Consider the following 27,298-nt stretch of genomic DNA (forward strand, 5'->3'; position numbering starts at 1 on the left):
TCTCCGGGTCCGAGACGCGGAAGCCCGGGCGAGATGGGCGCGCCGGGCCGGGTCCTGCTGTGGCTGCAGCTCTGCGGTAAGGGGTGGGTGGAGGGGGGGACGCGACACACCTGGAGGCCAAGGGCCCCCGAGGGGCGGGCGGCGAGAGCTTGAGGGGCTGCGAAACCCGGCCGGGCCTCCAGATCCCTCCGCGCTCAGCGCCCGCGGGGCGGTGCGGGAGGCGAGGAGCCCGGGCCAGAGCTACTCCCGGACCGCGCCTGCCCTCGGGCGCTTGTCCGCCTTCGACCTGGGCACCGCCCCGGTCGCCTCCCGAAGCTCCGCCGCCGGCCTACGTCCTCCCGGCCCCGAGGGCGCCGCGGACCCTCCCCGTCGCGCCCAGGCCGGCGCGTGTCCTCGGGGCCGGCCCCCAACCCCCGGGAACCTTAGAAACTGCAGCCCCGTCCCTGTTCCCCTCTCTTAAGCTCCTCGCGGCCCCCTCAGGACGCAGCTCCAGTTCAGAGCCCGTCTGGACGGGTCTTGCGGCCCCCCCAGCCCGTTCTACGTGGCAGAGGCCTCTGCTGCCCCATTCGCCTCCGTCCCTTGGTCGTCGCCATCCTTGTCTGGCCCGGTCCTTGGCTCCAGCGCGGGGCGAACTGGGGGCGGGCTAGGAGGCGATCTTGGCGGGCGTCCCGAAGGAGGGCACGTTTGAGCGGGCTCTGCAGATCCCGTAGGAGTTCGTCAGGGAGCGTTGTGGCCAGGCTCCTGCAGTGTCTGGTCCGACGCCAGGAGCGGGAGTGGCGAGGGCCTGTCTGGGTGAGGTCGTCCTCCCTGGGCCACTGGGGCGTCTGGGCGCGAACCCCGGATGCCGCGGGCCCGGGAGCACTCAGTCGACCCCTCCCCAGCGCTGACGCGGGCCGCCTACAAATTCTGGGTCCCCAACACCGACTTCGACGCCGCCGCCAACTGGAGCCAGAACCGGACCCCGTGCGCGGGCGCCACTGTCGAGTTCCCCGCGGACAAGGTGCCTGGCCCCCACTCCTGGGGCCGGGGTGGGGACCAGCGTGGTCCGGGCCCACTGGGAGCCCAAGGGTGGGGTCTGCTTGCTGATGCCGCTTCTGCCTGCAGATGGTGTCAGTCCTGGTGCGAGAAGGTCACAGCATCTCCGACATGGTGAGTCCGGGTGGCAAATGGGGCCCAGGTCGGTGGGGGTCTGGTGGGTCCCACCGGGGTCAATTCCATGCCCCTTTCTTGCCTCCTGACCGGCCTGCAGTCGCTTGGGGGACCCCGCAGTACACTGGCCGTCAGCCTCTGGAGGGGCTTCAGGAAGGTCCGGGACCCACATGGGAGTGGGGGACGCCGGTCCTACAGTCTCAGCCAGGCTGTGCCCCAGCCTTGTTGGGGGGTGTGGAGGGCGCCTCTTATCCCCACTGCCCTCTGCCTCTGGCCCCTGCGCTCCTGTAGACTGTCTTCTCCAAGGTTTGCTCTGGGAAAGCCCCCGCTCCCCACCCCACCAAAGCCTTTCCCTGTCCTGGTGCCTCAAACTCCACCAGCAGAATTCGAGGGGACCTTTTTCTCAAACTGCTTCACAGTGTGAGTTCCAGGGTGGGGGTCCCCTCACCTGGAGGCCAATGGACTCTGTGGGTGAAGAGGGGCAGTCAGGGGGCCCAGGCCTGGGACTCAATCTTTTGCCCAGATGCAGGATCTGGTGACCCCTTATTTCCACTTGGAGGCAGCTCGGTTAATTGATGGTTTTCAAAAGCGGCATTAATTCTGGGAGCATGGCGCCAAGTGGGGCAGGGCTGTGGGCTCAGTGGAGCCCCGCCCTCACCTGCAGCCTGGGAAGGGGGCAGAGGGCAGGATATCCCCGTCCCCGCAGATCCGGGGTCGGGATGTCTTTCCCACATTTGTCCAACGCAAAGACTAAGGTGCGGAGGGAGCAGTGATGATGAGAAGGTGACAGCAGAGCCGGGGAGGTAGGGGCGCAGCAGCTGCACCGAGGGGACCCGCCTCCGCAGTCCTGGTAACCATGGCAACCAGGCAGCGGCGTGGAGCGAACCGGAACCCGCGGGCAGAGGACTCAGCTGCGGGGGAGGGTGCCGGGACCTGGGGGCTCCTCCTGGCTGACTTCGTTACTTTGATGGTCTCCTTTGGAAGAGCTTGGGGATCCTAAAAGACACAGCATTCGTTCATTCATTGTTCACTCGTTTATCGGGTCCCTCCATCTGCCCCTTCCTTCCCACGCCCCGCCGCCCAGACGCGAGCCCTCCCCCCGGCCAGAGGCTTCCGCGCGCCTGTACCCCTGCGCACGGCCCCGTGGGCCCCTCCCCCACCTCCCCTGCCTCTCCTCCGCTCCGCGGGGTCAGCTCCCGGAGGACCCGGGTGGGAAATGACCGGGGGCCCAGGGACAGGGGGCCGAACGGACCCAGCGCTGCCTGAGGCCCCTCCCACCCCCTCTGCACGCGGGTCCCCAGCGTTGTCGGCTTCTGAGATGTCGCCCTAGTAACAGGCACGACTGTCAGTGATTTCATTTGCATTTCTCTCGGTTTGGAACTTCTCTCCCTGGGATTTTTCTCTTCCTGAACCCTTCTCCCCTCCCATTTCTACCCGTAGCCCAGGTTTCTTGTTTTGGGGGAAATCTCCTATATTCTACCCATTAATGATTGTTGAGATACTGCAAGTGTCTTCTCACTGTGGACTTTGCCTGCGTTTCCCTTTGCTGATCAGAAACCCCCATTATTAATCTATCGAATGCAAAATCTGTTGCCTTATAACTGTTTTTGGTGTTTTGTTTAAGCATCTTTTTCCTGCTTCTCAGTCACAACCATAATCAACTATATATTCTGTCTGTTAAGTCAGAGCTTTGCCATCAGGGGCACGTGGCTGAGTGGGGCACTAGCTAGGGAACCAGGCGTATTTTTTTCCTCCTTGGAATGAGCCCAGTTTCCAATGAATGTCCTCCTCCAAACCAGCAGCCTTGCCCCCTGGCTTTGTGGCTCTGCGGTCACTGTTCGTCAGCTGCCCAGTGAGGGCTGTCTCTGAGCTTTCCCTGCAGTTCCTTTGATCTTTTTGCCCGTTCTCCTGCCGGCACCACACTGTCCCCACTCTGAGGCTCTGCGAGTTGCCTTAATATCCCACTGGGTAACTTGCCTTCTTCACCCCCCTGTTATGAGGTTGACTAGTTCTTTGTGGATCTGATTGTTAACAGAGAGATTATAGTGTAGGTTTATCAGGTAACAACAGCACCACCACCAAAACCCTGGAATTTGATTGGGAATGAATGATACCTTTATACAAGCAAGTCATCCATTCAAGAGCGTGGATTTTCTCTCCAGATATTTCAGATCGTTGGTCATAAAACTCTTTACTAGAGTCTTAAAACGGTCCACGTGAGGTTTTGTGTAGTATTGGTTAATTTATAAATACTTTATAGTTTGGTTTCTATTGTGAATGGTGCCCTATTTTTAAGAAATATATTTTCTATTTGGTTATTTTTGTAAACAACGACCGTTGTTCCTCTTCTCTTCCAGTCCTAACTCCTTTTTTAAAAATATATATATAAATTTATGTATTTATTTATTTATTTTTGGCTGAGTGTGGTCTTCGTTTCTGCGCACTGGCTTTCTCTAGTTGCGGCGAGGGGGGGCTACTCTTCGTAGCAATTAGAAAACATTCCAAATAGGTTTCTGTTTACAGAAAATACATTTGAACAATGCCAGAAACACTTAAGGCTAAGTAGTATTAGACCTTCTCCTCCATCTTTATAGCAATAATCAGAGTATGTTTTTTGTCACAAAGACAGAAGACTAATTTCGGAAAGGAAGAAACAATATGATGTACAGTCCTTTCTGTCAGAAGACAAGTATGTTTAAAAATAAAGCCTCATCAGTGGTTCTGAATAAGAAACATACAACATTGCCAAGCAGTCCCAGACTCACATTTGAGATAAACTGTGGGGTTTAAATTAATGTTTGTAGGGTTTTGTACATAAACTTTATTTAATTGTGGAAATTCTAATCTATTTCTAGTTTGCTAGAAGCTTTAAAAAAATCATAAATATGTTGTTGAACTTTTCAGTTTTTTTTTTTTTCCTACATCCATTGAGATGTAATTTCCCCCTGCCTCCTTTAGCCTGTTAGTGAGGTTTTCTGAGGTTGAACCGTCCTGGTAAGACTGATGTCCTCCTGGTACCTTCCTTCAGGTGCAGGTCAAAGTGCGCCGCTTCTTCAGGACACTTGACTTCTGTCATACTGATTTTGCTGGCACAAGACTCTCCACTACCATCTGCTGGGACACCATCGTACATACTGCAGGGAAGTCGTGATGGGAGCATTCCCTATCCTTTCCTTCCTGCATTCTTGGGACATGAACCCTATGATCACCATGTATTTTTAAAATACATTATTGGATCCAGTCAGCTAATATTTAGGATTTTGCATTTGCGTTTATAACTCAGCTGAGCCTATAATCTTTCTTCCTTTGTATTGTCCTTCATTTGGCTTTGGAATCGCACTTACACTGGCCCCAGAAAATGGGCTGGCAATTTTCATTCTTCTGTTTTCCAGAACAACTTCCTGTAAGAAGAAGTTAAATTTTCCTTGAGGGTTTAGTATACCTCACCTATAAAAAACACTTGGTCTGGGAATTTAGGGAACAGGAGGTCTCTGACTAACATTTAAAACTCTTTGGACTACCCTGGTGGCACAGTGGTTAAGAATCCGCCTGCCAATGTAGGGGACACGGGTTCGAGCCCTGGTCTGGGAAGATCCCACATGCCGTGGAGCAACTAAGCCCATCCACCACAACTACTGAGCCTGCGTGCCACAACTACTGAAGCCCGTGCGCCTAGAGCCTGTGCTCTGCAACGAGAAGCCACTGCGATGAGAAGCCCGTGCACCGCAACAAAGAGTAGCCCCCGCTTCACAACTAGAGAAAGCCCGCTACACAGCAACAAAGACCCAGTGCAACAAAAAATAAATAAAATTTGAAAACAAAACCAAAAAAAACTCTTTAGGGACTTCCCTGGCAGTCCAGTGGGGTTAAGACTCCGTGCTTCCGCAGCAGGGGGCGCGGGTTCTCAGGTTCGTGGGTTCATCCCTGGTCAGGGAACGAAGATCCCATATGCCACACGGTGTTGACAAACAAACAAACCTTTAATGCTTACTTGTCTATTCAAATTCTCTATTGCTTCTTTTTTTTTAAAAAATATTTTTCTTGGGCTTCCCTGGTGGCGCAGTGGTTAGGAATCCGCCTGCCAATGCAGGGGACACGGGTTCGATCCCTGGTCCAGGAAGATCCCACATGCCATGGAGCAACTAAGCCCGTGTGCCACAACTACTGAGCCTGTGCTCTAGAGCCTGTGAGCCACAACTGCTGAGCCCGCGTGTCGCAACTAATGAAGCCCTCGTACCTAGAGCCCGTGCTCTGCAACAAGAGAAGCCACCACAATGAGAAGCCCGCGCACTGCAACAAAGAGTAGCCCCCCACTCACCACAACTAGAGAAACCCCATGCGCAGCAACAAAGACCCAACGCACTGGAAGATAATAAATAAATAAATAAAATTTAAAAAAAAAAAAATATTTTTCTTTATTGTTTTGGCTGCGTTGGGTCCTAGTTGCAGCACGCGGGCTCCTCGTTGCAGCATGTGGGCTTCTCTCTAGTTGTGGCGTGAGGGTTTTCTCTCTCTTGTTGAGGCACGCGAACTCAATAGTTGTGGCTCACGGGCTTAGCTGCTCTGCGGTATATGGGATCTTAGTTCCCCGACCAGGGATCGAACCCACATCCCCTGCATTGGACAGCGGATTCTTTACCACTGGACCACCAGGGAAGTCCCTCTATTGCTTCTTGCATCAATTTTAATATTTTAAAAATTTCCAGAAATTGGTATATTTCATCCAGGTTTTCAAGTTTGGCAGTCCTGATTTCTTAATCTTTTCAATACCTGTATCTCCCCTCGAACGAGTAAGTTCTTTACTGTATGTCCGTGCCCTTGTGGTCTCCCCGTCCCCCATCACATTTTAGTCCTAGATTTAAACATTTATTAAGAGACCGCAATAAGCTTTATCACAGTATTTCATCACCCTACTTCCCGTATCTCTTCTAGGCTTCTGGATTTCTTTCCTTCTTACTTTCTCCTAGCATGTTTTCAGGGCAGGTCTTTGTGTGGCAATCATTCTGAAGTCTTTTAGGCTTAAAGGTACTTTTATTATCTTTTAATATATGTAACATACTAATCTGGAGTGCAGGGCCGGTTCCTGCCCACTGGTGGGCAGGCCTGTGTCTAAGGGCGTGTCTAGAGGTGGCTGCAGGCTCCAGAAGTCTTCCGGCAGCCTGTTCTGTCCTGTGCACGCATTGTTGTTGCTGAGAAACCCGATTCCTGAATTTTTTCCTTCCTGGGTGATCTGTTCTTCCCCGCTGCCGCTTTTAGAATGTTCTCTTCGTCTTTGATATTCATGAACACATAGTGTCCTGTGATTTTCCTTATGTGGCATTCAGTGAGACCTTTCAATCCGAGGTCTCCCAGCTTTCTTCAAATATGGAAAATTCATCTTCATTGTTTTTCAGATATTCCCCCCGCCCACCCTTGTATCTGAATGGTGGTGCTTCAGTGTTGGGCGGGCTCCCATCTCTCCTGGTTTCTCCCGCTCAGCGCCTTCCTGCTGTCTTTCAGCTGTTACATTTATCATATAGTATGTACATCTCCCGCTCTGGTTCTTTTGAAAACCGACTTCTTGTTCATGCTTCACACTGCTAGTACCCGCCTCCCCTCCTGAGGCACATCGTGTCCGTCTGTGCCTGGCGCCTGTAGGTAGGTTTGCCTTGCTGTCACAGTGCTGCACCGTCAGCTGTGGAGGTAGCTGGCCTGTGACCTTGAATCTCCCCGGTGTCAGCCTCTTGGTCAGGCCCAGTGCTTGGGGGACTGAAGAGCAGGCCCTACCCAGCAAGTTGGGATGCCGGGCGGGGCCCTGGATGGATGTGCCCTGAGACATTGAACCCCCGTGACCCCTGCACTGGGCATCTCTCCTGGTCCAACCCTCGCCTTCAACCCCAACCCTGGCGGGGGCAAGGAGAAAAGATGGGTTCCTGGGGCTTGGAGCGGCGGGTGGAGGGGGCAGGGCCAGTCAGCCCTCCTCCTGGCCTTCCCCGCTGCCCTATTTCCTCTGACACCTGAGGCCTGGGCTTCTGTGCTGAAGGGGCTCCAAGGCCCCACTACCCTCCCCGCTGCCTCTGGCACCCGCTTCCCCAACTGTAGCCCCCTCCCCTCCCTCACAGGCTCAGGGCTGACTCCAGAGTCCCCGGCAGCTTGGCTTCCTGGAACCTACGAGCCCTTGGACTGTAGTTTTTCAGGGGCGACAGGGGAGGGCAATGGCCCTGACAAGAGTCACCCTGCCCCTGGGACCTGTCACTCCCAGGTCTCAGGCTAGCTCCTTGCTCCTTGGCTTGCAGCCCTGCTCCCTGCGGCCTATCTGACCTTCAGGCAGGGCGAGGTGCCCCCAGGCCCTGACCTCGCCTGCTCACTCTGTGGGCTAGAATCTTCCCCCCAGGGACAGGGGGGCCGGGGGTGGGCGCAGAGTGGGACCCTCTGATGCCCCAGTCCACCGCGCGGCGCCGCCTCAGCCTGCGCTTCCTACAGCTCTTGCCGCTGGACGGGGAGTTCGTCCTGGCCTCAGGAGCTGGATTCAGCGCCCCGGACATCGGCTCGCACCTGGACTGTAGCACAGGTGAGGGGGCGGGCCAGGGGCAGGGCTTCGAGGGGGCGCGTTCGTGGGTGGGGCCTGGAGGGGACGGCGAGGTCCGGGTTGGAGCGTGGCCGGGTTGGAGGGCGCGTTCTGGGCGGAGCTCAGGGTCGCGCGCTCGCCCAGGCGGCCCCGCGCTCTTCCGCGACCCCGACCGCTTCTGCTGGCACGACCCGCGCCTGTGGCGCTCCGGAGACGCGGCGCACGGTCTCTTCTCCGTGGACGCCGAGCGCGTGCCCTGTAGCCACGACGACGTCATCTTCCCGTCCGACGCCTCCTTCCGGGTGGGTCTCGGCCCGGGCGCCGGCACGGTGCGCGTCCGCAGCGTCCGGGCTCTGGGCCAGGTGAGCCGGGCGCGCGGGGCGGGGCGGGGCGGGGTCTGGGGTCTCAGCTCCGCGCCTTTGCCCCTCAGTGCCGCTCCCCGGAGCGCCTCCCACCCTGTTAGCCCGGTGGCTTCCGAGCATTCAGGTGCTGTCTCGTCCTCGGGCTGGCTCCGGTGGTCACCCGGCGACCTGCAGACATTCACCAGCGACGAGGACCTGGCTGATTTCCTGGCGTCCCGCGCGGGCCGCCTGCGCTTCCACGGGCCGGGCACGCTGAGCGTGGGCCCCGAGGCCTGCGCGGACCAGTCGGGCTGCGTCTGCGGCCACGCCGAGGTGAGGGCGGCCCGCAGCGGGGTGGCTGGGGCACCGCACAGCTGGGCCCGGCTCTGCGCCGGAGGTCGGAACTGTGCCAGGGGCCGCCGCGCCCCGCCGCCTCTGGCCCGCTCGCCTCCCCGGGCGCGTGGCCCTCTCACTGCGGTCTGCTCCTCGCCGTCTCCGCGCTGACCGCCGCTTCTCCGCTTCCAGGTGCAGCCGTGGATCTGCGCAGCACTGCTCCAGCCCCTGGGTGGCCGCTGCCCCCAGGCTGCCTGCCGAGACCCCCTCCGGCCCGAAGGGCAGTGCTGCGACCTCTGCGGTGAGAGCCCCGCCCGGCCCCTGCTAGCTAGGACGGCTTGGCCACCCTGGCTCGCCCCCAACCTCAGTTTCCCTGTCGGGCCCGGACCCGCGGTGCTGACCCTCACCTGCCTGCTTCTTCAGGAGCCATCGTATCGCTGACCCATGGCCCGGCCTTTGACCTGCAGCGGTACCGGGCGCGGCTGCTGCACGCCTTCCTGGCTCTGGTAATGGGGCCGCGCCCCGACCGGGGCCCCTGCCCTTCCGCAGCCCCGATCTGGGACCACCCTCTCCGCAGGAATCCCCGGGCCCCACTCCGCCTCCTCACTGAGGCGTCCACTCTCCGCCTGTCCACCGTTTGTCCCTGCCCACAACGTTCCCGCAGGGCCGAGGGGCGGAGTTCCCGGACCAACTCTGTGCCCCTCTCCAGCCCCAGTATCAGGGGCTGCAAATGGCCGTGTCCAAGGTTCCGCGCCAGCACCGGCTCCGCGAAGCCTCAGGCGCGAAGGCAGACACGGAGATCCAGGTGGTGCTGGTGGAGACCGGCCCCGAGACCGGCGGCGCGGGCCGCCTAGCCCAGGCCCTCCTGGCGGACATCGCGGAGCACGGTAACCGCGGGCGCCCCGTTCCCAGCCCCGCACCTCTACCCCGCCCCGCCCTGCTCGGGACCGACTGAGCCGGCGCCCTCCGTTGCAGGCGAAGCCCTCGGGGTCCTATCGGCGACCGCTCGAGAGTCGGGCGCGCCCGTTGGGGGCGGCTCGGCGGCGGGGCTGAACGCGCCGGGGCCGCGCGCGGGGCTGGCGGGCGGCCTGGCGGCCGCGCTGCTCCTATTACTCCTGGCGCTGCTGGCGGGGGCGCTGCTGCTGCGCCGCGCGGGGAGGCTCAGGTACGCGGGGCGGGGCCTCGGGGCGGGGCCTCGGCGCCCGGGTACGCGGCGCTCAGGCACGCAGGGCTCACGCGCGTCCCTACCTCCAGGTGGAGGCGGCGCGACGAGGCGGACCCCGCGCCGGCTGGGGCGCCCGTGGGCTTCCACAACCCTGTGTTCTACGCGGCGGACCTGGCGGAGGCGGTGAGGGGACGCCCGGGGGCGGGGGTGTGGGACTTCCCGCGGCCGGATCCCTGACTCCGCTCTCCCGCAGCTCCCCGCCCCGCAGCTCCCCGCCCCGCAGCTGGACGTCTGGAGCTCCAGCCGCAGCTACTTCGTTAATCCGCTCTTTGGCGAAGCCGAGGCCGAGGCCTGAGCGGCCGCGGAGCCGGCCCCCGCCCCCGGTTCGGCGTCGCAGGCCCCGCGGGATACCCCACCCTCCGCTGGCCAAGGACAGGGTGGCCTTGCTCAATCAATAAAGGGCTTTCCCGCACCTGCGGTCAGCCGTGGACACACTGCTTCCTGCGTTGCCCCCCCTCTACCCCTGCCTGGTGGGATGTCGAGGGGTGGTCCTCAGAGCCTGTGCCGGCTGGCGCCTGGCCACCCGCCCGGGGCAGTCCTGGGTACTACCTGTAGGCTGGGGCGGTCCGAGGCTTCTGGCCTGCGAGGTTCCACCCAGAATTAGGAGGAGGCTGCCCCGGTTCTGGAGGAGCCCACGGAAGAAGCCCCTAAGGCTAGGGAGGGGACTGAAGCAGGAGGGGGGCGGTGGGGAGAGGCAAATCCGACTGAGGCACCAAGGAGGGTGGATAAGTGGGCTGCCAGGTGCTTCCCTAATGCCAAGCTGCTCGGACCCAGGGCCAGCCAGGTGGACCTGGACTTCCGGCAGACTGGGCTGCCCGGAGGAGCGGTCCTAGGGACACAGTAGATCTGTCCCCTCTGCTGGGGGCAGGGGCAGAGCCGCCCGCCACAGTGGTGGAGCGTGTCAGAGAGCTGGCAGGTGCGTCCTGCTGGGTGGGGGCTGTTTGTTTGGTGTCCATCGCTGCAGGGCCGGGCCTCGCCCTCTCCCTTCTGAGGGCAGCTCTGGCCCGGAGGGTGGGTGTCGGGACTGAGCCGCTCTGAGTAGGACACTCACTTGGTAGGTGCTTGATGGGGCAGCAGTGGGACGGTGGCTTGTGTGTGTATGTGTGTGTGTGTGTGTGTGTAAAGTTGTACTGATGGATGCCCAGCTTGAACTGTCAGGGACACTTCTGTGTAAGCAGTATCTGAAAACATCCCCCCCTCCCTCCCCCCCCACCAAGGGTAACCACCTGCGAGCCTCTAACAACAGTGAATTTGCTTGTAAGTTTCCGTCAGTCGCGAAGCCGTGCTCTGTGGTCAGTATCCTGCCTGTGAAGCTCACCCATGTTGTGGGTGGTCGTTACTCTTGGTGCTGTGTAGCTGTTGCAATAGCTAATATTTCATTTAAAAAACGACTGACGCTTCAGGACCCGCGTTTCAGAGCTGTGAGAGGTGCTCACCTCACGTGGGTCAGACATCAAACGGAGAGAGGGCCAATGTCCAATCCCATCATCTCGGACCCCGAGGCCCCGGCTGCCCACATGGCCGCTCACCACTGGCCTATGCTCGCTTTTCAGTTTTCCAGGTGCTGTGATTTCAGTCAATCGTCTCTGCCTGTGCTTTGGGTGGTCCCCTTTCAGGGACAGGTGGGAGGATTGTGTCTGCTCCTAAAATTTGCCATGCTCCTTCCCCAGCTGTGAGCACGGAGGCCCACAGGGAGACGGGCCTGGGTCCCCGCCGGCCGGTGGGGCTGTTTGGGCTGCGGAGCCCAGGCCGTGCTGACTGGCGGAGCCGCAAGGGTGCCCAGGACGCTCCCCGAGCGTCATCACCTGCCAGGCACCCGGCTGCCGTCTGTGCTCTACTGTATGCTCACACCACCCTCTCCGGCAGGTGCCGTCACTAACCACACGTTACCAGGAGCTTACTGGGGGACAGAGCAAACGATGAAACCCCACTCACCGCAGGCTGCTCCCCGCCCTGGGGGCCAGAGCCCCCAGTGTGGCCACCCATCCAGCCCAGCCTCCCCATGAGCTCCCCCTCCTGGGGGTGGTCTGCCCCAGCCTACCCCCAGGGCTGCTGAAGGGCCAGCGTGCGTCTGTCCCCTGCAGCTTCCCTCCCGGGGCCTTGCTCTGCCTTGCGGGCTCATGGGCACATGGCCCTTTTCCAGCACTGGGGTCCCCGGTGCAGCAGCCGGCCCCACCCTGCCCCGGCCCTGGAGGACACCTGCTGCTCTCAGGCTGAATGCCCATCTGCCTGTCCTGGCACGGACACTTGGCCAGACGGCCCCCCTCTCCAGCCAGTGGCCCACCCCTGACCCTGCCCACCATGGTGCAGGGTGTCCCCAGGAGGCCCCCATCGTGACGTTGGCAGGCAAGAGGTCCCAGCTCTGGCGGCTGGTTCCTGCCACGTGGACACGAACCTTTAGCATGGACCCCACCTGAGCAAATGACCAAGAATGGCTTCCACAGGCAAGACGGTGCTTTCCAGCACAGGGCGCTACTTGGTGGTGGGGGGGGAGGGGGGGCGGGCCCAGACACCGGGTGACAAGGTGGTCACATTCAGACAAACCACTGAGAACTTTAAAACTGCCGTCTTCTGCTTTATTGACAGGTAAATTGTTCAAAAATGTTCTCACAATTCAATAATTACAAAGACTCAGACTTACATTAAAAAAGTAAAAACCAGAACCCCCAGCAGGTGCCAGCCCCAGCAGAAGGCCCAGGGGGCGGGCAGGCGGGTGCTGGGCGTGTGACACGCACAGGCAGGCCACGGTGCCCAGGTCACTCAGTGCCGACTCAAGGTAAGTGCACGTCTTCAACAGCGTTGCCACCGAGAACGTCGACCGGCGGGAGAACAGGGGGAAGCCCAGCGGGGCGAGTTAATCGCAAGCCTTTACAGAGACAGGAGGCTGCCTGATACAAATGCCGCGGGGAAGGCGGGCAGATACACGCGGGCGCTGCGGGCCAGCCCACCGGTGGAGTGTGGCGGTGAGTCTACGCGATCCCGAAGGGCACTAATCACGGGGCTCCATGCGGGGCGGGGGTCCTGGCACCTGCCGCGGGGCTACCCGGGGCTCTGGCCTCCTCTCGGCCCGCAGGCCTCGGGGCCCGGCTGCACGACACTCACTGGTTTTACAGCAGGAGGCAGAGCTGTGGAAGCGAGCGGGAAACGGAGCACAGCTGACTTCACAGTAGATACGGGTGACACTTCGTGGTTGGGACCGGAAACGGACTGACACACATGAGGGACCACGACAGAGCAGGCTTCACTCGAATGGGCCTCTGTCCATGGCTACAAGGTCGGCAGAAGGACTTCTGCATCTGACTGTGTAATGGCTAAATGAATAAAAAGGCCACAAACTAAGCTCCACTTTCCTCTGTCTTCAAAACTCTAGGGACACTGGGAATGCTATACAACTTCCTACTATTCTCCTAAGGTCCTAGGAAACAGTTTCAGGGAACAGGGAACAGACGCGGCACCGAGGCCGCCCCGAGCTGCCTGCTTCCTGCACAGCCCCCGGCGCCACTGGGGTCTGCAGGAGGCTGGCGCCACGGGCCCCCCGCGCTGCCTCAGCTGGTTCTGGGCAGGAGGGGCCGCAGGCGGTCCTTCGTGTGCAAACGGAACAGCTGTGCAGATGAGATCTGGCCTACCGCCTCGCTGCGGCATAAAGCCCATCATTATTATAATAAAGTATTTTCTTCATCTCCGTATCTACAAATCGATTCTACATTTCCTTGGACAACACTGGAGGGTCAGCTCAGTCTTGGCACTGACAGGAGGCCACCCGGGCCCCCGGCCCCGCTGCGGTGACCGGCAGCTTCAGGCATCGCAGGACGGCTGCTCCAGGCCTTCAAGGGGGAGCTGGCTCCTGTGGGGGGAGTTGGGGCTTGGCGGGCCGCTGGGGTTGGAGCTGTTCGATGGAGTCGAGTGTTTGGTGGAATCCGAATCAGGCTGTGAAGACAAAGAGGGACAGCGTGAGAACCATGGCCCTGGGCCTGTGGAGGCGATGCTGCCTGGGCAGGTGTAGCCCCTGCTGGCTCCACTCTTGTCATGAGAGCACACGCTGCAAGCTTGTCACGTGGTCCTTGCTGGTGAGAGATCATAAACCAAGGCCCAACCCCACAAATGACTCAGTAACTATTCCAAAAGGAGCGACTCCGCAGTGAAGAAACCAGACGGAATGGCGACCGAGCAGTCAGAGGTCACAGACGCGAAGCCCTTCCACGATAAAAGCATGAGGAACAGAGAGGACCCTTCTCAACATGACAACGGGTGTCCGTGAGCAGCCCACAGTTCACTTCACACCCGGTGGTGAAAGGCAAAGCTTCCCGCTCAGCGCAGGAACAAGACCAGGCTGCTGCTTTCACCGCTGCTATTCGACACTGTGCTCCAAGTTCCAGCCAGGGCAAGAAAAAATGGCATCCAAGTTGGAAAGGAAGAAGTAAAAGCATCTCTCTTCACAGATGACATGACTCTGTATAGACAGAAAATCCTAAAGAACTCCACGAAGAACAAATTCAGTAAAGTTGCAGGGTACAAGATCAACACACAAAAGTCAGCTGTGTTTCTAGACATCAGCAATGAACAATGGGAAAAGGAAATTAAGAAAACAATGCCATTTACAATAGCATCCAAAAGGATAAAATACAGCTAGGAATAAAATTTAACCAAGAAGGTGAAAGATCTGTACACTGAGACTATGAAACATCGCTGAAAGAAATGAAAGACCACCTAAATAACCGGAAGGGCATCCTACGTTCATGGATTGGAAGACTACTGTAAAGATGGCAATATTCCCCAACATGATCAACCTACAGATTCAATGCAATCGTTACTGAAATTTCAACGGATGTTTTTGGGGAGGGGCAGAAATGGAAAAGCCAATCCTCAAATTCATATAGAATTGCAAAGGACTCAGAATAGTGAAAACAATACTAAGAAAAAGTGGGAGGACTCACACTTCCCAAACTTACAACTTCAAAACGTACTACAAAGCAACAGTAATCAAATACAGCGTGGTAGTATTAATCTAAAGACCAATGCAATAGAACTGAGAGTCCAGAAATGTATCTATAAACCTGTGGTCAATGGATTTTTAACAAGGGTGCCAAGACCATTCAATGGGGGAAGGAACAAATGGTGCTGGATATTCACCTGCAAAAGAATTAAACTAGACCCCTACCTCACACCACACACAAAAACTAACTCAAAATGTAAAAAAGACCTAAACAAAAGCTAAAACCATAAAACTCTTAAGAAGAAAACAGGACTAAATCTTCATAACCTTGAATTTGGCAATGGATTCTTAGATATAACATCAAAAGCACGAGCAACAAAAGAAAAAAATAGAAAAACTGGACCTCACCAAAATTAGAAACTTTTGTACACTGAAAGACATAGAGAATTGTGAAAAGACAATCCAAAAGAACGTGAAAAAACTATTTGCAAATCACATATCTGATAAGTGTCTGGTATCCTTTTTTTTGGCTGTGCCACACCACACAACTTATGGGATCTTAGTTCCCAGACCAGGGATGGAACCCGGGCCACAGCAGTGAAAATGCCAAGTCCCAACCACTGGACCCCCAGGGAATTCCCTATCCATATCGTATAAAAATCTCTTACAACCCAACAACAAAAGACAAATAATCCAATTTAAAAATGGGCAGAAGACTTGAATAGACATTTCTCCAAAGAAGGTATACAAATGGCCAATAAGCCCATGAAAAAGATGCTCAACATCACTGATCATTAGGGAAACGCAAACCAAAAGCACAATGAGATACAACTTCACACCTGCTAGGATGGCTATTGAAAAAAAATTTGCTTGTAAGAAAAAAAATAAGTGTTAGCAAAGACGTGGACTCAACCCTTGTACATTTGCTGGTGGGAATGTAAAATGGTACAGCTGCTGTGGTTCCTCAAAAAGTTAAAAGTAGAGCCACCATATGACCCAGCAATCCCACTCCTAGGTACATACCCCAAAGAAGTGAAAACATGTACTCAAAACAAATACATGTACGCAGCTGTTCCTAGCGCACTATTCCTAACCACCAATGAGTACGTAAGATGTGGTCCATCTATCTACTGGACTGTTTGGCAATAAAAAGAAACAACTTACTGGTACAGAGGCTGCAACATGGACGAACCGTGAAAACATGATGCTGAGTGGAAGAAGCCAGACACAAAAGGCCATGTACTGTCTGATTCATGCCACTTATATGAAATGCCCAGAACAGGCAAATCCAGAGATTGTTAAGACTGGTGGTAGCCAGGAGCTGGGGGGAGGCAGGAATTGAGGAGAAACTGCTCAGTGGGTAGGGGTTTTATCTTGCAGTGATGGAAGTGTTCTGAGTAGACAGAGCTGGTGGTTGTACAACACTGTGAATGTACTAAACAGCCACTGAATTGTTGACTTCTTTACTTTTGGCTGTGTTGGGTCTCATTGCTGCACGCAGGCTTTCTCTAGTTGCGGCGAGCGGGGGCTATTCTTCGTTGCGGTGCGCGGGCTTCTCACTGCGGTGGCTTCTCTTGTTGCGGAGCACGGGCTCTAGGCGCACGGGCTTCAGCAGTTGTGGCACGTGGACCCAGTAGTTGTGGCTCAGGGCTCCAGAGCGCAGGCTCAGTAGTTGTGGCTCACGGGCTTAGTTGCCCCACGGAATGTGGGATCTTCCTGGAAGGGATTAAACCCGTGTCCCCTGCATTGGCAGGCGGATCCTTAACCACTGAACCACGAGGGAAGTCCGAATTGTTGACTTTTAAATGCTTACTTTCTGTTATGTGAATTTCACTTCAATAAACTTAAGGAGAGGAACAAACAGGTCAGAACAGGACAAACAGATGCCATGCACCTCAGGATGCAACACCCCAAGAAGGACACCACATCCTGTGTGCCATACTCCATCCTGGGACACACAACCCAAATCTCAAAAGACAAGGAAATGTCAGACACGCAAACTGAGGAGTGTTCTAGAAAATAAAAGACGTGCTCTCTGCCAGACAGGCTGAGGGCCTGTTCCAGAGTAAAGGGGCCAAAGAGATGAGGCAGCTAAATGCCACACGTGCTTGGGGACTGGGTCCTGCGCCAGCAAAGGTGCTTAAGGACATTATGGGGACACGCAGGTGGCTTCATCAGTGTGGCAGCTGTACTGTGGTCATGTGAGGGATCAGCCTTGCTCTCAGATAAAGGGTACGATGTGTGCAGTCAGGAAAAGTGTGTGCAGTGTGCACGCACACTCATACACACTTGTTTGTTGGTCCCTGGGGAGAACCGGGCGGCTGGGAGACAGGTGCGGAGCCTTTTCACTGTTTACCCAATTCAAAAAACCAGACAAGCCTTGACTGAGGAACGTTTTGCAAGAAAAACTGCACTTTTTGTAAACAAACTGCACAGTGGACTGAAGACTAAAGAGATGTGCCTACAAACGCAGCGCGTGGCCCTGGCTGGATTCTAGGTTTAGGAACAGGACGTCACCGGGCAGCGGGGAGACGCCCTCCCAAGGGAGGTGCGGGATAAGTACTTAGGGGTGGGTAATACTGCAACTCACTTTCTGCTGGTTCCTCCCCAAAAACCCAAATGGGGAAAATGGGTTAGGTACAGCTTATGTGGGTTATTCACTCTACTATTCTTGCAACTTTCCTGAAGTTTGAAAATTTTCCAAACAGATAGTTGCAGGGGAAAAAATAAGGAAAAAAACCCCAGAAGACCTACCTCTCTAGCCATCAACCTCAGGCCCTTTTAAGGGAGGCCTATGAAACCTTCCAGGAAAAGAAAACCCCTGTATGATGGCAACTAAGAGATCCGGATTTCCTAAGCCAGAGTTGAGGCTGGTGCAGCCCTGAAGACAGCTGAAAGAGCAGCTCAGAAAAGAGGGCACAGATAACTTCACTGATAAACACAGATGGAAAAACTGGCATCAAAATGTTCACCAACTGAATCTCTCACCGTCCCACATTAAGAGGATTCTACTTTACGCACAATGGCACCAAGAACCTTGGAATGCTTAAGAATTAACTTATTAGCCACCAACACGCGCAACCTGCCAGAGGGAGCCCATCGGGAGAGACGTGCAGTGTTCCTACACAGGGAAGGTCAGGATGGTGAGCGGCCCCCAAATTAATCTACAAATCCAACACAATCCCAGCGAAAAGCTCAACACAATTTTCACTTTTTTTAGATTATGATGGAGTCAACAAGCTCCATAATCTAAAAAAAATTTTGATTTATTTTTGGCTGCGTTGGGTCGCCGTTGCTGCACGTGGGCTTTCTCTAGTTGCGGCGTGTAGGCTTCTCATTGTGATGGCTTCTCTGTTGTGGAGCAGGGGCTCTAGGCGTGTGGGCTCAGCAGTTGTGGCTCGCGGGCTTAGTTGCTCCACGGCATGTGTGATCTTCCCGGACCAGGGCTCAAACCCGTGTCCCTTGCATTGGCAGGCGGATTCTTAACCACTGCACCACCAGGGAAGCCCCTAAAAATATTTTAAAATTTATTTGAAGGAGAAGCTAAGAAAGTGTTTTGAAAAGTGGGAATGAAGAGGTGTGCTCTACCGGCTCTCAGGTTACAGATGGTGCAGCACAGGCTCCAGGGATAGAGACAGTAAACAAAGGAATTTAACAAATAATAAAGGGTAACGCTTCAAGTTGGAAGGAAGGAAGTGGTGCAGGGCCAGCGCGTCATGTACCTTAGAAAGCAGCAGCTCAGGTCCTTGCGCACATACACACACGCTAAGACACACTTACACACTCACTCTCACGCCCCCTCGCAGACACTTCCACGACGTAATGACAAACAGAAAACCCTACCAAGCTCTCAGACTATAAGAGAATGTTTATCTTAATTAAAAAGATAAAGACTAGACTGTACGAGAATTAAATATTTCTGTATGACAATGCCCTTACAATTAAAGACAAAATTAAAAAGTCAGCGGTAAGGGGAAAAGTACCTGCAACAGATTAACACCCACAACCAAACGAGTTAAGAGGAAAGCATGGTGACTCAAGAGAAGACGGGTAAAGGGCGCAAAGGTGGACCCAGAGGAAGAAGCAGCCGATCCACACCTGAAAAGCTGGCCACGCCAGGAAGGTGAGGACCACGTGAAGTGAAGCCCTTCTGGTTTCCGCTGTCAGCTCAGCAGCCCCCACGAGTACATGCTGTCGGTGCCGGGGCTGTTAGAACAGCCAGCGGCACCCAGCCCCTCTCCTCCTTCCCACAAAAGTGCTGCTGGGGCACAGCCCTCAGGCTGCCATTCTTCCCAGCCTCCTCCCCCACCACACACACAGGGAACCAAGGACACTGCCACCAGGAGCTGGGTCTGAAAGCCCAAGAACACCTGATCCAGGGACGCCCCCACCTGGCCCCCACACTCCGATCCCAGGGGGCAGTCAGAAGAGGAGAGAGCAAGACACATGAGGCCACCTGTACTTTAAAAGGAACGTGCCTACTGACGTGTTACAGCCACGTGCATAAAAGTACACGGAAGAGTCTAGACGGGAAAAGCCTTCCTGCACTTTTCACAGGAGGGCTTTCATTTCTCAGTTGTGCATGGTGACGCCCACCCGCAGTCAGTGCCCAGGAGGAGAGCCGGGCCCCGGCAGCTCCCTTGGCCCCCCTCCTGAGCTCTCGGCGGCATCCTCCCGGGGCTGGCCCAGCCTCGGGCAGCCATGGCTGGGGGCAAGGGACCAGGTGACTCGGGAGCAGGGCCTGGAAGGAGGCCCAGCACCAGGCCGCAGAGGCCTCGGTCTCCCTGAGGCCATGACCTGGAGGCGAGAATCCACATCTTTCTCCCAACACACTCACAGCCACAGGGTCCACGTCCTCCCTCCTCCCGGCCTCGGCTCAGCCTCAGCAGTCATGAGTGGGGAGCTCCGGGGGGCTGGTGACCACTGAGGCCCTACGTGGCCACTCCAGGGGAGATGGAGTCTCTCTCCAAAGAACAGCTGCTTCGAGTCTCCTGCACGTGTGGAGCTGCAGACCCCAGGCCTTGTCCCTTGTAATTGGGCAAGTCTTACCTCTTTGTCAAAGTCCTGGTCGGGGTCAGACATACTTCTTAGAGGCACAGCCACGCCGGGCTCAGATCCACCTACGGAACACAGGTAGCCACTGATCATCTTGGGGAAAACAGTTCAGAGACGAACTGAAGGCCTGGAGTCCCAGCATCCAGGCCCCGCCCCGGGCGCCCCTGGTACCTGATGAGGGCCACGAGATGTAGGGCTTGTTCCTGGGCGGAGGCTGGCGGGACAGGCTGGCGGGAGCAGGGCCGGGCCTCTCCTCCTGGGAGGGGGGCATGGCGCTCTGGGCAGAGAGAATAGCACGTGAGCACGGCCTGGGGGAGCACAGCCGGGCCCCGGGCAGAGCGCGCAGGCCAAGTGCAAAGTCCGCCACACGAGCAGGCCGGGGCCCTGGGCCTCGACAGGCAAAACGGGCTGGGAAGGACCTCTGGACAGCGGCATCAGGTCAGTTTTGAGCTAAGAATTGGCAAGAGTGACTTTAGGCCAAGTCAAATTCTACAGAAAACACATTTTTTAAGGAAAAAAAAAAAACCCACAAAGTGTGCTACGTGCCCATATACTGAGATGTTTTAGCACCGTTGACAGCTATTTCTCACAAACCCCTAACAGACTGAGATGGTGACAGACACCTCAGGAGCACACAGGCAGGAGCCACAGGGGAGCCGGGGTGTGGGGAGGGCAGGGGACAGCATCCGCGGGCTCACCAGAGGCAGGTCCATGAGCACCTGCATCCCGTCGCCTGGGCCCATGTGGGCCACGTGGTTGAAGTTGGTGGGGTTGGAGATCATCTTGGATCTCAGCTCCGGGTCTCTAAGCATCTCTCTGGGGAAAGGAAACACCGTGAGGTTCAGGAAGGCGTCAGGGTCCTCTGGGCCCAGCACAGCCCCCAGCCAGGCTCCTACCGCCGCTGCTGCAGCCTCTCCTCCTCCGGCACCTTGAAGACAAACCGCCTTTTGCTTCTGGTCCGCAGCATCTGCTTCCTGCTGTTGTCAGAGGTGTCGGGCACGTTGAGAGCCGCTCCTGCAGGACAAGGAAAGGCCGCTGTGGCTCCGTGGGGCCGGGGGGAGGGCCACGGGGCCGCCGACTCCCAGGCAGGCCCCCTCCAGCCCCCGTCCTCTGCTCCCCCCGAGAAGGGCTCACCCGAGAACTTGCTCTTGAAGTAGATCAGGCGGGGAGGCTCGCAGTTGAGGAGGTTGAGGCTGCCCTCCAAGTTCAGTGGCCGGATCTGCGTTGGAAACCAGAGAGGGAGGCTGGCTGCTGGGGGGGCGGGGGAGGGGCGGCCAGGGGAGGGGCCGGGCACCGCCGGGCCTTACCCTGCGCAGGCCGACGGTCTGGACCCACTCCATGGTGCGTACGTCAAAGACGTCCACGCCGTACTCGCTGTAGACCGTGACGTGTGCGGGGCTGCAACCTGGCGCACACGGAGCAGAGTGGTGAGCCCGGGCCCGCCCCCCCCTAGTGCCGGGGGCTGCCCGCCCAGCGTGGGGTGCAACGGCCCAGGCCGCAGGGGCCCTGCCCCTTACTCTAGAGGGAACCTTCACTTCAAGGTTCAGACAAACACAACGGACGTCTGAACGCTTTACCTCCACTCCTGAAACTAAACAGCATTTCAATACCATCGCCAAAGGTGCCGAAGGTGACCTGTTTAAACACCTGGCTTCCCCTTTAGCTTTCTTATACAACTACTGCAGAAGCCTGTCACTTCAGGCTCAGAACATCTGATATCCAGGTAGGGGCCCAATGTCCTGTTTCTTAAGGCAAATCCCTTCTTTCAGAGATGCCAAAAGGTCAGATTTCTGGGTAAATATTTAAAATCTCCACCCAGAGACTACTGCTGGGCTCTGGGCAAGGGCGCTGGCTTACTCTGGAGCTGCCTTCAGGCAGCCCTCCTGTAATCGGGTCTGAACACACACGCGGTAAAATGACAATTGCTCTCCTGCGATGAGCTGGGGAGCTGGTGCTGTCTCCCCCCTTCCCCGCTAAGGGATGGGACATCGTCAGGTCGTGACGGAAGACCCTCCCAGCGAACCAGACGTGTGAGACCGAGGACTGGTGGCCCTGTGGCACCCGAAATTTAAGGGGCCTTTCCCACGTTTAGGACAGCGGTAAAAAATATCTGAACTATCTGAGAGAAAGCAGCGGTGGAGGCTGCATCCCGCCATCCTGCCAGGGGAGGCGCAAGGCTGGGGTCCCAGCATGCTGTCATCACACAGCCTCGCCCGGGCTGGCACGCAGAGCTGGCAGGTGGCTCTGGCTCAGCCCTGGTTCCTGGTCCTTCTACCTTCCAGGGTTAATCTTCCTCACGTTACGCTTAACTGAAGATTAATTTCTAAAAAGCTTCTGCTATGCTGCTATTACAGATTCCATATGGGCTCTCCGATCACACCTGTTGTTTTGAACCCAAAAATAAAATACAACAGGGTTTAGGAAACAGACAAAAGATGCTGGAACCAGTCACCAAACTGTCCCAGAAGTGACATCTCAGACAAACCATAAGGCCTTTTTGAGTGCCACATGTGAAAAAGATGGTCAGAGAAACCAGGGCCCTGAAGTGACTCAGAGGACCTTCCCGCACATGGGGGCTTCTGGGGCAGCTCTTCTTACTTGTGGGCATGTGGGGCTTCATCTGCAGGGAGCCAGGAGAGATCTGTGCGTACGACTTACTGATAAAGTGATAAACTGAGATGTCCAGTCTAAAGAAAAATTTAAACTAAAAAGTTAAATCAGTGGAGAGAACACGGGCCGTGGAGTCTAGATCCAAGTCTGAAGCCAGCCTCTGCTGCGTGGTTTGTGCAGGTCACCTCACTTCGTGGCCCTCAGGGTCCTCCTCGGTAGGCTGGGACCGATTAGCGCCCCCCCAGCCCCGCCCCCCAGGTAACAGGAGAAGGGGGCAGAACACACGCATGCTCGGATGGGGCTTGGGACAAGCAGGCCACAATTCTAGTTCTCCAGCCTCAAAGTCACTGAATTACTTTTGGCAGCTCTAAAACTGACTTGGCATCTGTACTGTGCATGGAGGTGAGACGAGAGCACAAAGGTGGAGAGAGAGCTGCAATCAGAGGAGAACGCAGGAACCTCGGGCGTCCCCGCCAGGTCACTCACGGTCAAGATTACAGAACACGGCACTCAGTGACCTGCATCCTGTCAGACGTTACCGGGTGGTCTTGAGGCCATTCCTGCACTGGCCGCCCACGAAGACGAGCGGGCGCGGCAGAGAGAGACCAGGAGAAGCGCCAGGGCCAGGCCTCGGCCCTTCCTGCCGGCTCTGGCTGCCCGCACCGCACCCCAGGCCCTGGCCAAGGGCTAACAAGGCCGGGACACGTCCAGCGAGCCTCCGCCGGCTGAAGGCCGGCAGCTCCCCTCACGGGCCTGGCTCCTGGTCCCAGCGCCTTGGCTGTTCTGCCAGCTTGGTGAAGCCAGCAACGAGGCAGCCGCAAGACTGTTCCTTTAGGTAATGAAGGAAAAACTGAACTCCCACGCCCCACCCCCACGACCCCAGCCCCCAGCAGCTGGAAATCAACGTGTACCCTGCGGCTGCCTACTCACTCCTCGTCCCTCTGCCTTCCGGCGTCATGATGCAGCCCACCTGCTATACGCTATATCAAGTGGCCAGAATGGGAGGTTTAGGGTCTTTAAAAGGTGCTCAGACAGCAGGCCCAGCAGGAAGCGCCCCTGTGGAGTGCAGACTCCAGGGCCTCGTGCCCAGCGCTGTCGTCCACGCAGAAGGACACGCAACCGAGCCGATGAAGCAACAACTGTTCTCCAGAACGGCTCCTACCCCTCGGAACAGTATCTGTCCCAAGAGGAACTCTGACCTGGACATCAGAACTGAGTATTTTCTGGTCACTGCAAACCTTTAGCTTGTTTTCATCACCGTGTAAGTTTATACATCATCACGAAGAACATCTTTTAAAACGTAAAACAGTGCAGGTCCTGTCTTCCCTTGGCCTGGGCTTCCCCCAGGGAGGCCAGCCGTCTCCGTCGGGCTCCTGGGCTGAGGGGCTCCCGCAGTGCCCGTGGGATAGGAGGGCAAGCCCACTCCAACGGGCCCGGGGTGTGGCAGTGGGACCACCCTGCCCCCGCAGCAAGCCGCAGGGCCCGCCTCTCACGACCACTCAGCTAAGGGAGCTAGAGGACAAACCGAAGCAAATAGGACACATGCTGACCGGTGATGCGACAGCGGCAATGGGGTATGGCAACAGAAAACATATACATACTACAGGCAACGGGCGCCGCAGGCCACATGAGCTCCTGCGTGCGTGACCTCCGGCCTTGTGGGTCCACGTACAGTCCCATGTGGCTGAAGCAAAGCAGGTACTCCTCACTTTTGAGCTCCACAGCACAAAGGGCATCAAAAGACTGTTGTGAGAGGAACGTAAGCGAGGGGTCATTGGGATTTACCAGGTTTAGAGCCTGCCCATCTCCCTGGGTGCTCAACAGAGAGAACCCGGAAGGGTAGCCAACACAGAGCCTGTCCTTGACCACGGCCATCCACTGTGCATTGCCAGGGGCCACAAGCTCGCTGAGCTTCCTGTGGAAAGGCTTAGTTCTCTGGATCTCATAGCAAAGCACCAGCCGCTTCACCGCCACGAACAGGCAGGTGGGGCCGCCCTTCCTCAGCGTCCCGGTCGCCATGAGCTGGCAGCCCTTTGTCTCCGGAAGCTTGACGTCCACGCTGCTCTCCACGCCGTCGAAGGAGGACCACGGACACAGGTGGACATGGTGGTTCCGGCCGCAGAGGAGGATGGCGACTCTCTCTCTGGGGGCAAGCTCGATCTGGTACACTTTCTTGTAGTCGGCCACACGGACGATCACTGCAGGATGGGGGCCAGAGCATGAGGCCAGGGCCTCTGCTCGCGCCCCACCCGGAGCGCCCCTTCCTCGTCATCTCACACACACACCTGGCACCAGGGCCCTGGCTGGGAGGTGCCAAGGGCAGTGAGGCCCTGCGTGGGTGGATCTGGACAGCCTTCCGGCTCATCCCTGAAGCCAGGAACCACGTTTGGAAAACAAAAAAAACCTCACTGGATCCTTGGATAAACTCGCTGAAGGCTCCCACCTGCTCACTGGGCCCCCAGACCAACCCAGGACCCTCGATACCCTAACTGGGGCAGAGCCTCCACTCGGGCTCTGAGCAAGAGCCGGGGGTCTGGACCCCGAGGGACAACAGCCTGTGGCAGCAGCCACCATCCCAAGGCCACATGTGTTCACCCTTCTTCCACTGTGCCTGTGTCGGGACCCCAGGCCCATCAGGAAGGCACCACCACCACCTCGGGGCAACTCCCTATTCCTTGGGGGAGGCGCCCAGAGCTGGGCCCAGGGCGGTGAAACGGGGAGACTTGTGGGTACTTTTGCTTTTTCTTCTGGGAAGAATGAAAGGTCAAAATTTGAAGCAAAGGAAGGCGAGTTTTGGTAAGGCCTCGGTGCACCGAGGAATTAAGGAAGCATTTCTCCTCCTGGGAAGCTCTCCCTGCCCCGACTCCCTGCTCAGTCCTCTCCCTGAAGGGCCTAATATACACGGCAGTCAGCTCACCACCAGCCCTCGAGGCTGGTCTCTGCGTTTCACTGGACCTGCTGGGTGGGCCCTGCCCACAGCCTTCAGGGCTGGGGGACACGAGGCAGACAGTCACTGACCATCTGTCTTATTTGTGGCACGTTCCTCTCCTCAGCCGCTGGCCTTTCCCTTTCTTTATAAAGCTCTCTGACACGGTGACTTACTGCTCTCACCCAGGAAATCCGTCTTAACCCTACACGTTGCCACCACTGACCCCGCGCGCGTGGCGCTAAGCAGGCGGCCTGAGCGTCCAGCTCACTCACCGTCCCGGGTCACCTCTATGACGTAGAGCCCTTCCTCGAGGCCGACGGCGATCCTGTCCCCGTCTGCGAACAACGTAAAGCGGTCAGTACCGGCGCGCGGGCCGTCTGCTTCCAAAGCGGCGGAGAAACTACCGGTTCAAATGGGCCACACCGCTGAGCCCACAGGCGGCCGGGACGCGGAGAAACGCACCCAGGATGGCGGCCGTGAGGATGGCCTTGATGAGGGGCAGCGAGCTGTCGTAGGCCTCCTGCGGGACGTGCACCACCAGGTTCCTCAGGCGGTTCTTGTGAAGGATGGCCTGCAGGCCTTCCAGGATCCCCACCCACTTCCTCTTTTCGTTCTCATTTTCCGTCAGAATGAGCAGCGAGCTGGTCTTAGAAGGTGTACCTAAGAGAGAGGCCGTCACCTTCACGACGGAAAACAAAACAGACAGAGAAGAGCCGTAAGACAACCGGACACACCGAACAGACGCCACGCGGCCTGCAGGGGTGAGGGCGGGGGCTGCTGCCCGGAGAGCTCGCCTCCGCGGGCCGCCAGGGTCCTGGTCCAGCCGCCCGCGGGCCGCGACAGCCTGGCTCTCACACGGCGCCCGCAGCCCGGCCTCGCCAGAGCTCAGGTGACTCGGCTCTGGCCAGAACTGCGGTTCACTGTTCACTCGAAAGCCGCCTTCTTGAATGCTCTGATCACAACTGAGAAACACATTCTCAGAACACGTCGAGGGACAACAGGATCTCAAACAAACGACTTCCCTGTGGGCGCTCCCCAAACACTTACCAGGACACGGGACAACCTTAGTTGCTACAAATCATCCTTTAGGCACACAATGATGGGAATTTTCTGTATTGTATACAGAGACAGTTTCTGAAGAGATGTGATTTAACAGAAAGTGATCCATACACTCGGTTTTGTGGTCAACCAAATTTCTCTGTACTTATAAAAATTCCCAGTGGAGGGGGATCCACCATCTTTTAGAAGCTTCCTGATGCCACAGCATCTAACACTAGCTCAGCAGGGGACACTCCAACTCAGCCAGCAAGACCGCTGATAAGCAATGTCTGCTAATTTCCCCCGGCTTTGCTCCAGTTAATGGCCAGCAAGTCCTCAGGAGGGAGGCTGAATGGTCCGCTTCATCTGGAGCCAACCGTGTGGCGGCCTCCAGCATCTAGCGCACTGGGCTGGAGCAGCCGGGACACAGACCGAGGAGGGAGGACGGAGCGGGAGGGCCTGACGCTGGGGAGACGGGGCTCTGCTGTGTGCAGAGAGGGTCCGTTACCCAGTACGGGGAGGGGGACGGGCGACACGGGACATATCGACAGGTGTGAAGGATCTGGAGAAACGGGAGGTCCACTCCGGATGTGCGCGAGCCCCTTGCTACAAGACAAGGAAATGCTCACAACAGTCCTTTTACTTTAACTACACGGATTTTTTCTTTTCTTTTTTTTTGGCCGCACCACGTGGCATTCGGGATCTTAGTTCCCCGACCACGGATTGAACCCGTGCCCCCTGCGGGGGAACTGCGGAGTCTTAACCACTGGACCGCCGGGGAAGTCCCCCTACGGACTTTTTATCATTAATGAAACGTCTCTTAAAAATCGGAAAGAAAACATACCCTGAATATACACGGAATATCTCGGCGTGAAGCATGTATGACGTCTGAAGCCAGGACTGAGCTCACAGAGAACTCTTCATCTCTGGTAAGAAATAACACATTCAGAATATCGGAAAAGAGACATGCACACAGGACTCTGTCCTCCACCCTTTAGGAACGGTATGAAAAAGGATACCTTCTAGAATACAAGGGAAGCTCCTCGCCTCCACCAGGATAAGAAAACGCTTATAATGACAAAGGCAACAAACAAAACACAAGAATCTTGCATGCGTTTCAATGATTAGGGATGACTGG

General features: G+C 56.9%; 2 protein-coding genes across 5 annotated transcripts in view; one reads left to right on the forward strand and one right to left on the reverse strand.

The window, feature by feature from the left end:
* AMN (amnion associated transmembrane protein) lies at positions 1–27,009 on the forward strand. Of its 3 annotated transcripts, none has more exons than XM_032621319.1 (12): positions 1–76; positions 882–1,000; positions 1,105–1,149; positions 7,612–7,699; positions 7,841–8,058; positions 8,233–8,370; positions 8,563–8,671; positions 8,794–8,876; positions 9,080–9,257; positions 9,346–9,535; positions 9,625–9,744; positions 25,946–27,009. In XM_032621319.1, exons 1-12 carry the CDS (start codon positions 34–36, stop codon positions 26,013–26,015), a joined length of 1,401 nt encoding a protein of 466 aa, XP_032477210.1. In that variant the 5' UTR covers positions 1–33; the 3' UTR covers positions 26,016–27,009. The 3 variants fall into 3 exon arrangements, with proteins under 3 accessions (XP_032477210.1, XP_032477209.1, XP_032477211.1); XM_032621318.1 differs by lacking the exon at positions 25,946–27,009 and adding an exon at positions 9,789–10,032 and having other exon boundaries at positions 9,625–9,718; XM_032621320.1 differs by lacking the exons at positions 882–1,000; positions 25,946–27,009 and adding an exon at positions 9,789–10,032 and having other exon boundaries at positions 10–76; positions 9,625–9,718.
* Positions 12,147–27,298, reverse strand: part of CDC42BPB (CDC42 binding protein kinase beta) — a 114,954-nt gene continuing 99,802 nt past the window's right edge. Inside the window, exons 27-37 of one of the 2 annotated variants that reach the window (XR_004348281.1) lie at positions 27,005–27,086; positions 25,585–25,801; positions 25,395–25,457; positions 23,979–24,391; positions 20,891–20,988; positions 20,718–20,802; positions 20,480–20,597; positions 20,282–20,399; positions 19,755–19,860; positions 19,578–19,648; positions 12,147–13,522 (exon numbers count right to left, since the gene is read on the reverse strand). Coding sequence is in view for 1 of the 2 variants with exons in the window: in XM_032621317.1 (XP_032477208.1) it covers positions 13,391–13,522; positions 19,578–19,648; positions 19,755–19,860; positions 20,282–20,399; positions 20,480–20,597; positions 20,718–20,802; positions 20,891–20,988; positions 23,795–24,391; positions 25,395–25,457; positions 25,585–25,801; positions 27,005–27,086 (1,687 nt within the window). In the remaining variant the exon portion in view is untranslated. Of the gene's footprint in view, positions 13,523–19,577; positions 19,649–19,754; positions 19,861–20,281; positions 20,400–20,479; positions 20,598–20,717; positions 20,803–20,890; positions 20,989–23,794; positions 24,392–25,394; positions 25,458–25,584; positions 25,802–27,004; positions 27,087–27,298 lie in introns of both variants that reach the window. The other variant, XM_032621317.1, reaches the window with a different exon arrangement.

This window comes from Phocoena sinus, chromosome 2 (assembly GCF_008692025.1).
Source record: "Phocoena sinus isolate mPhoSin1 chromosome 2, mPhoSin1.pri, whole genome shotgun sequence".
NCBI lineage: Eukaryota > Metazoa > Chordata > Mammalia > Artiodactyla > Phocoenidae > Phocoena > Phocoena sinus.

Bases quoted from the DNA above. Each gene is read 5' to 3' on its own strand.
- AMN (XM_032621318.1), top strand. From the start codon at position 34: ATGGGCGCGCCGGGCCGGGTCCTGCTGTGGCTGCAGCTCTGCG. The intron at 77-881 runs GTAAGGGGTGGG...ACCCCTCCCCAG, and splicing joins GCTGTGGCTGCAGCTCTGCG to CGCTGACGCGGGCCGCCTAC. The intron at 8,672-8,793 runs GTGAGAGCCCCG...CTGCTTCTTCAG, and splicing joins GCAGTGCTGCGACCTCTGCG to GAGCCATCGTATCGCTGACC.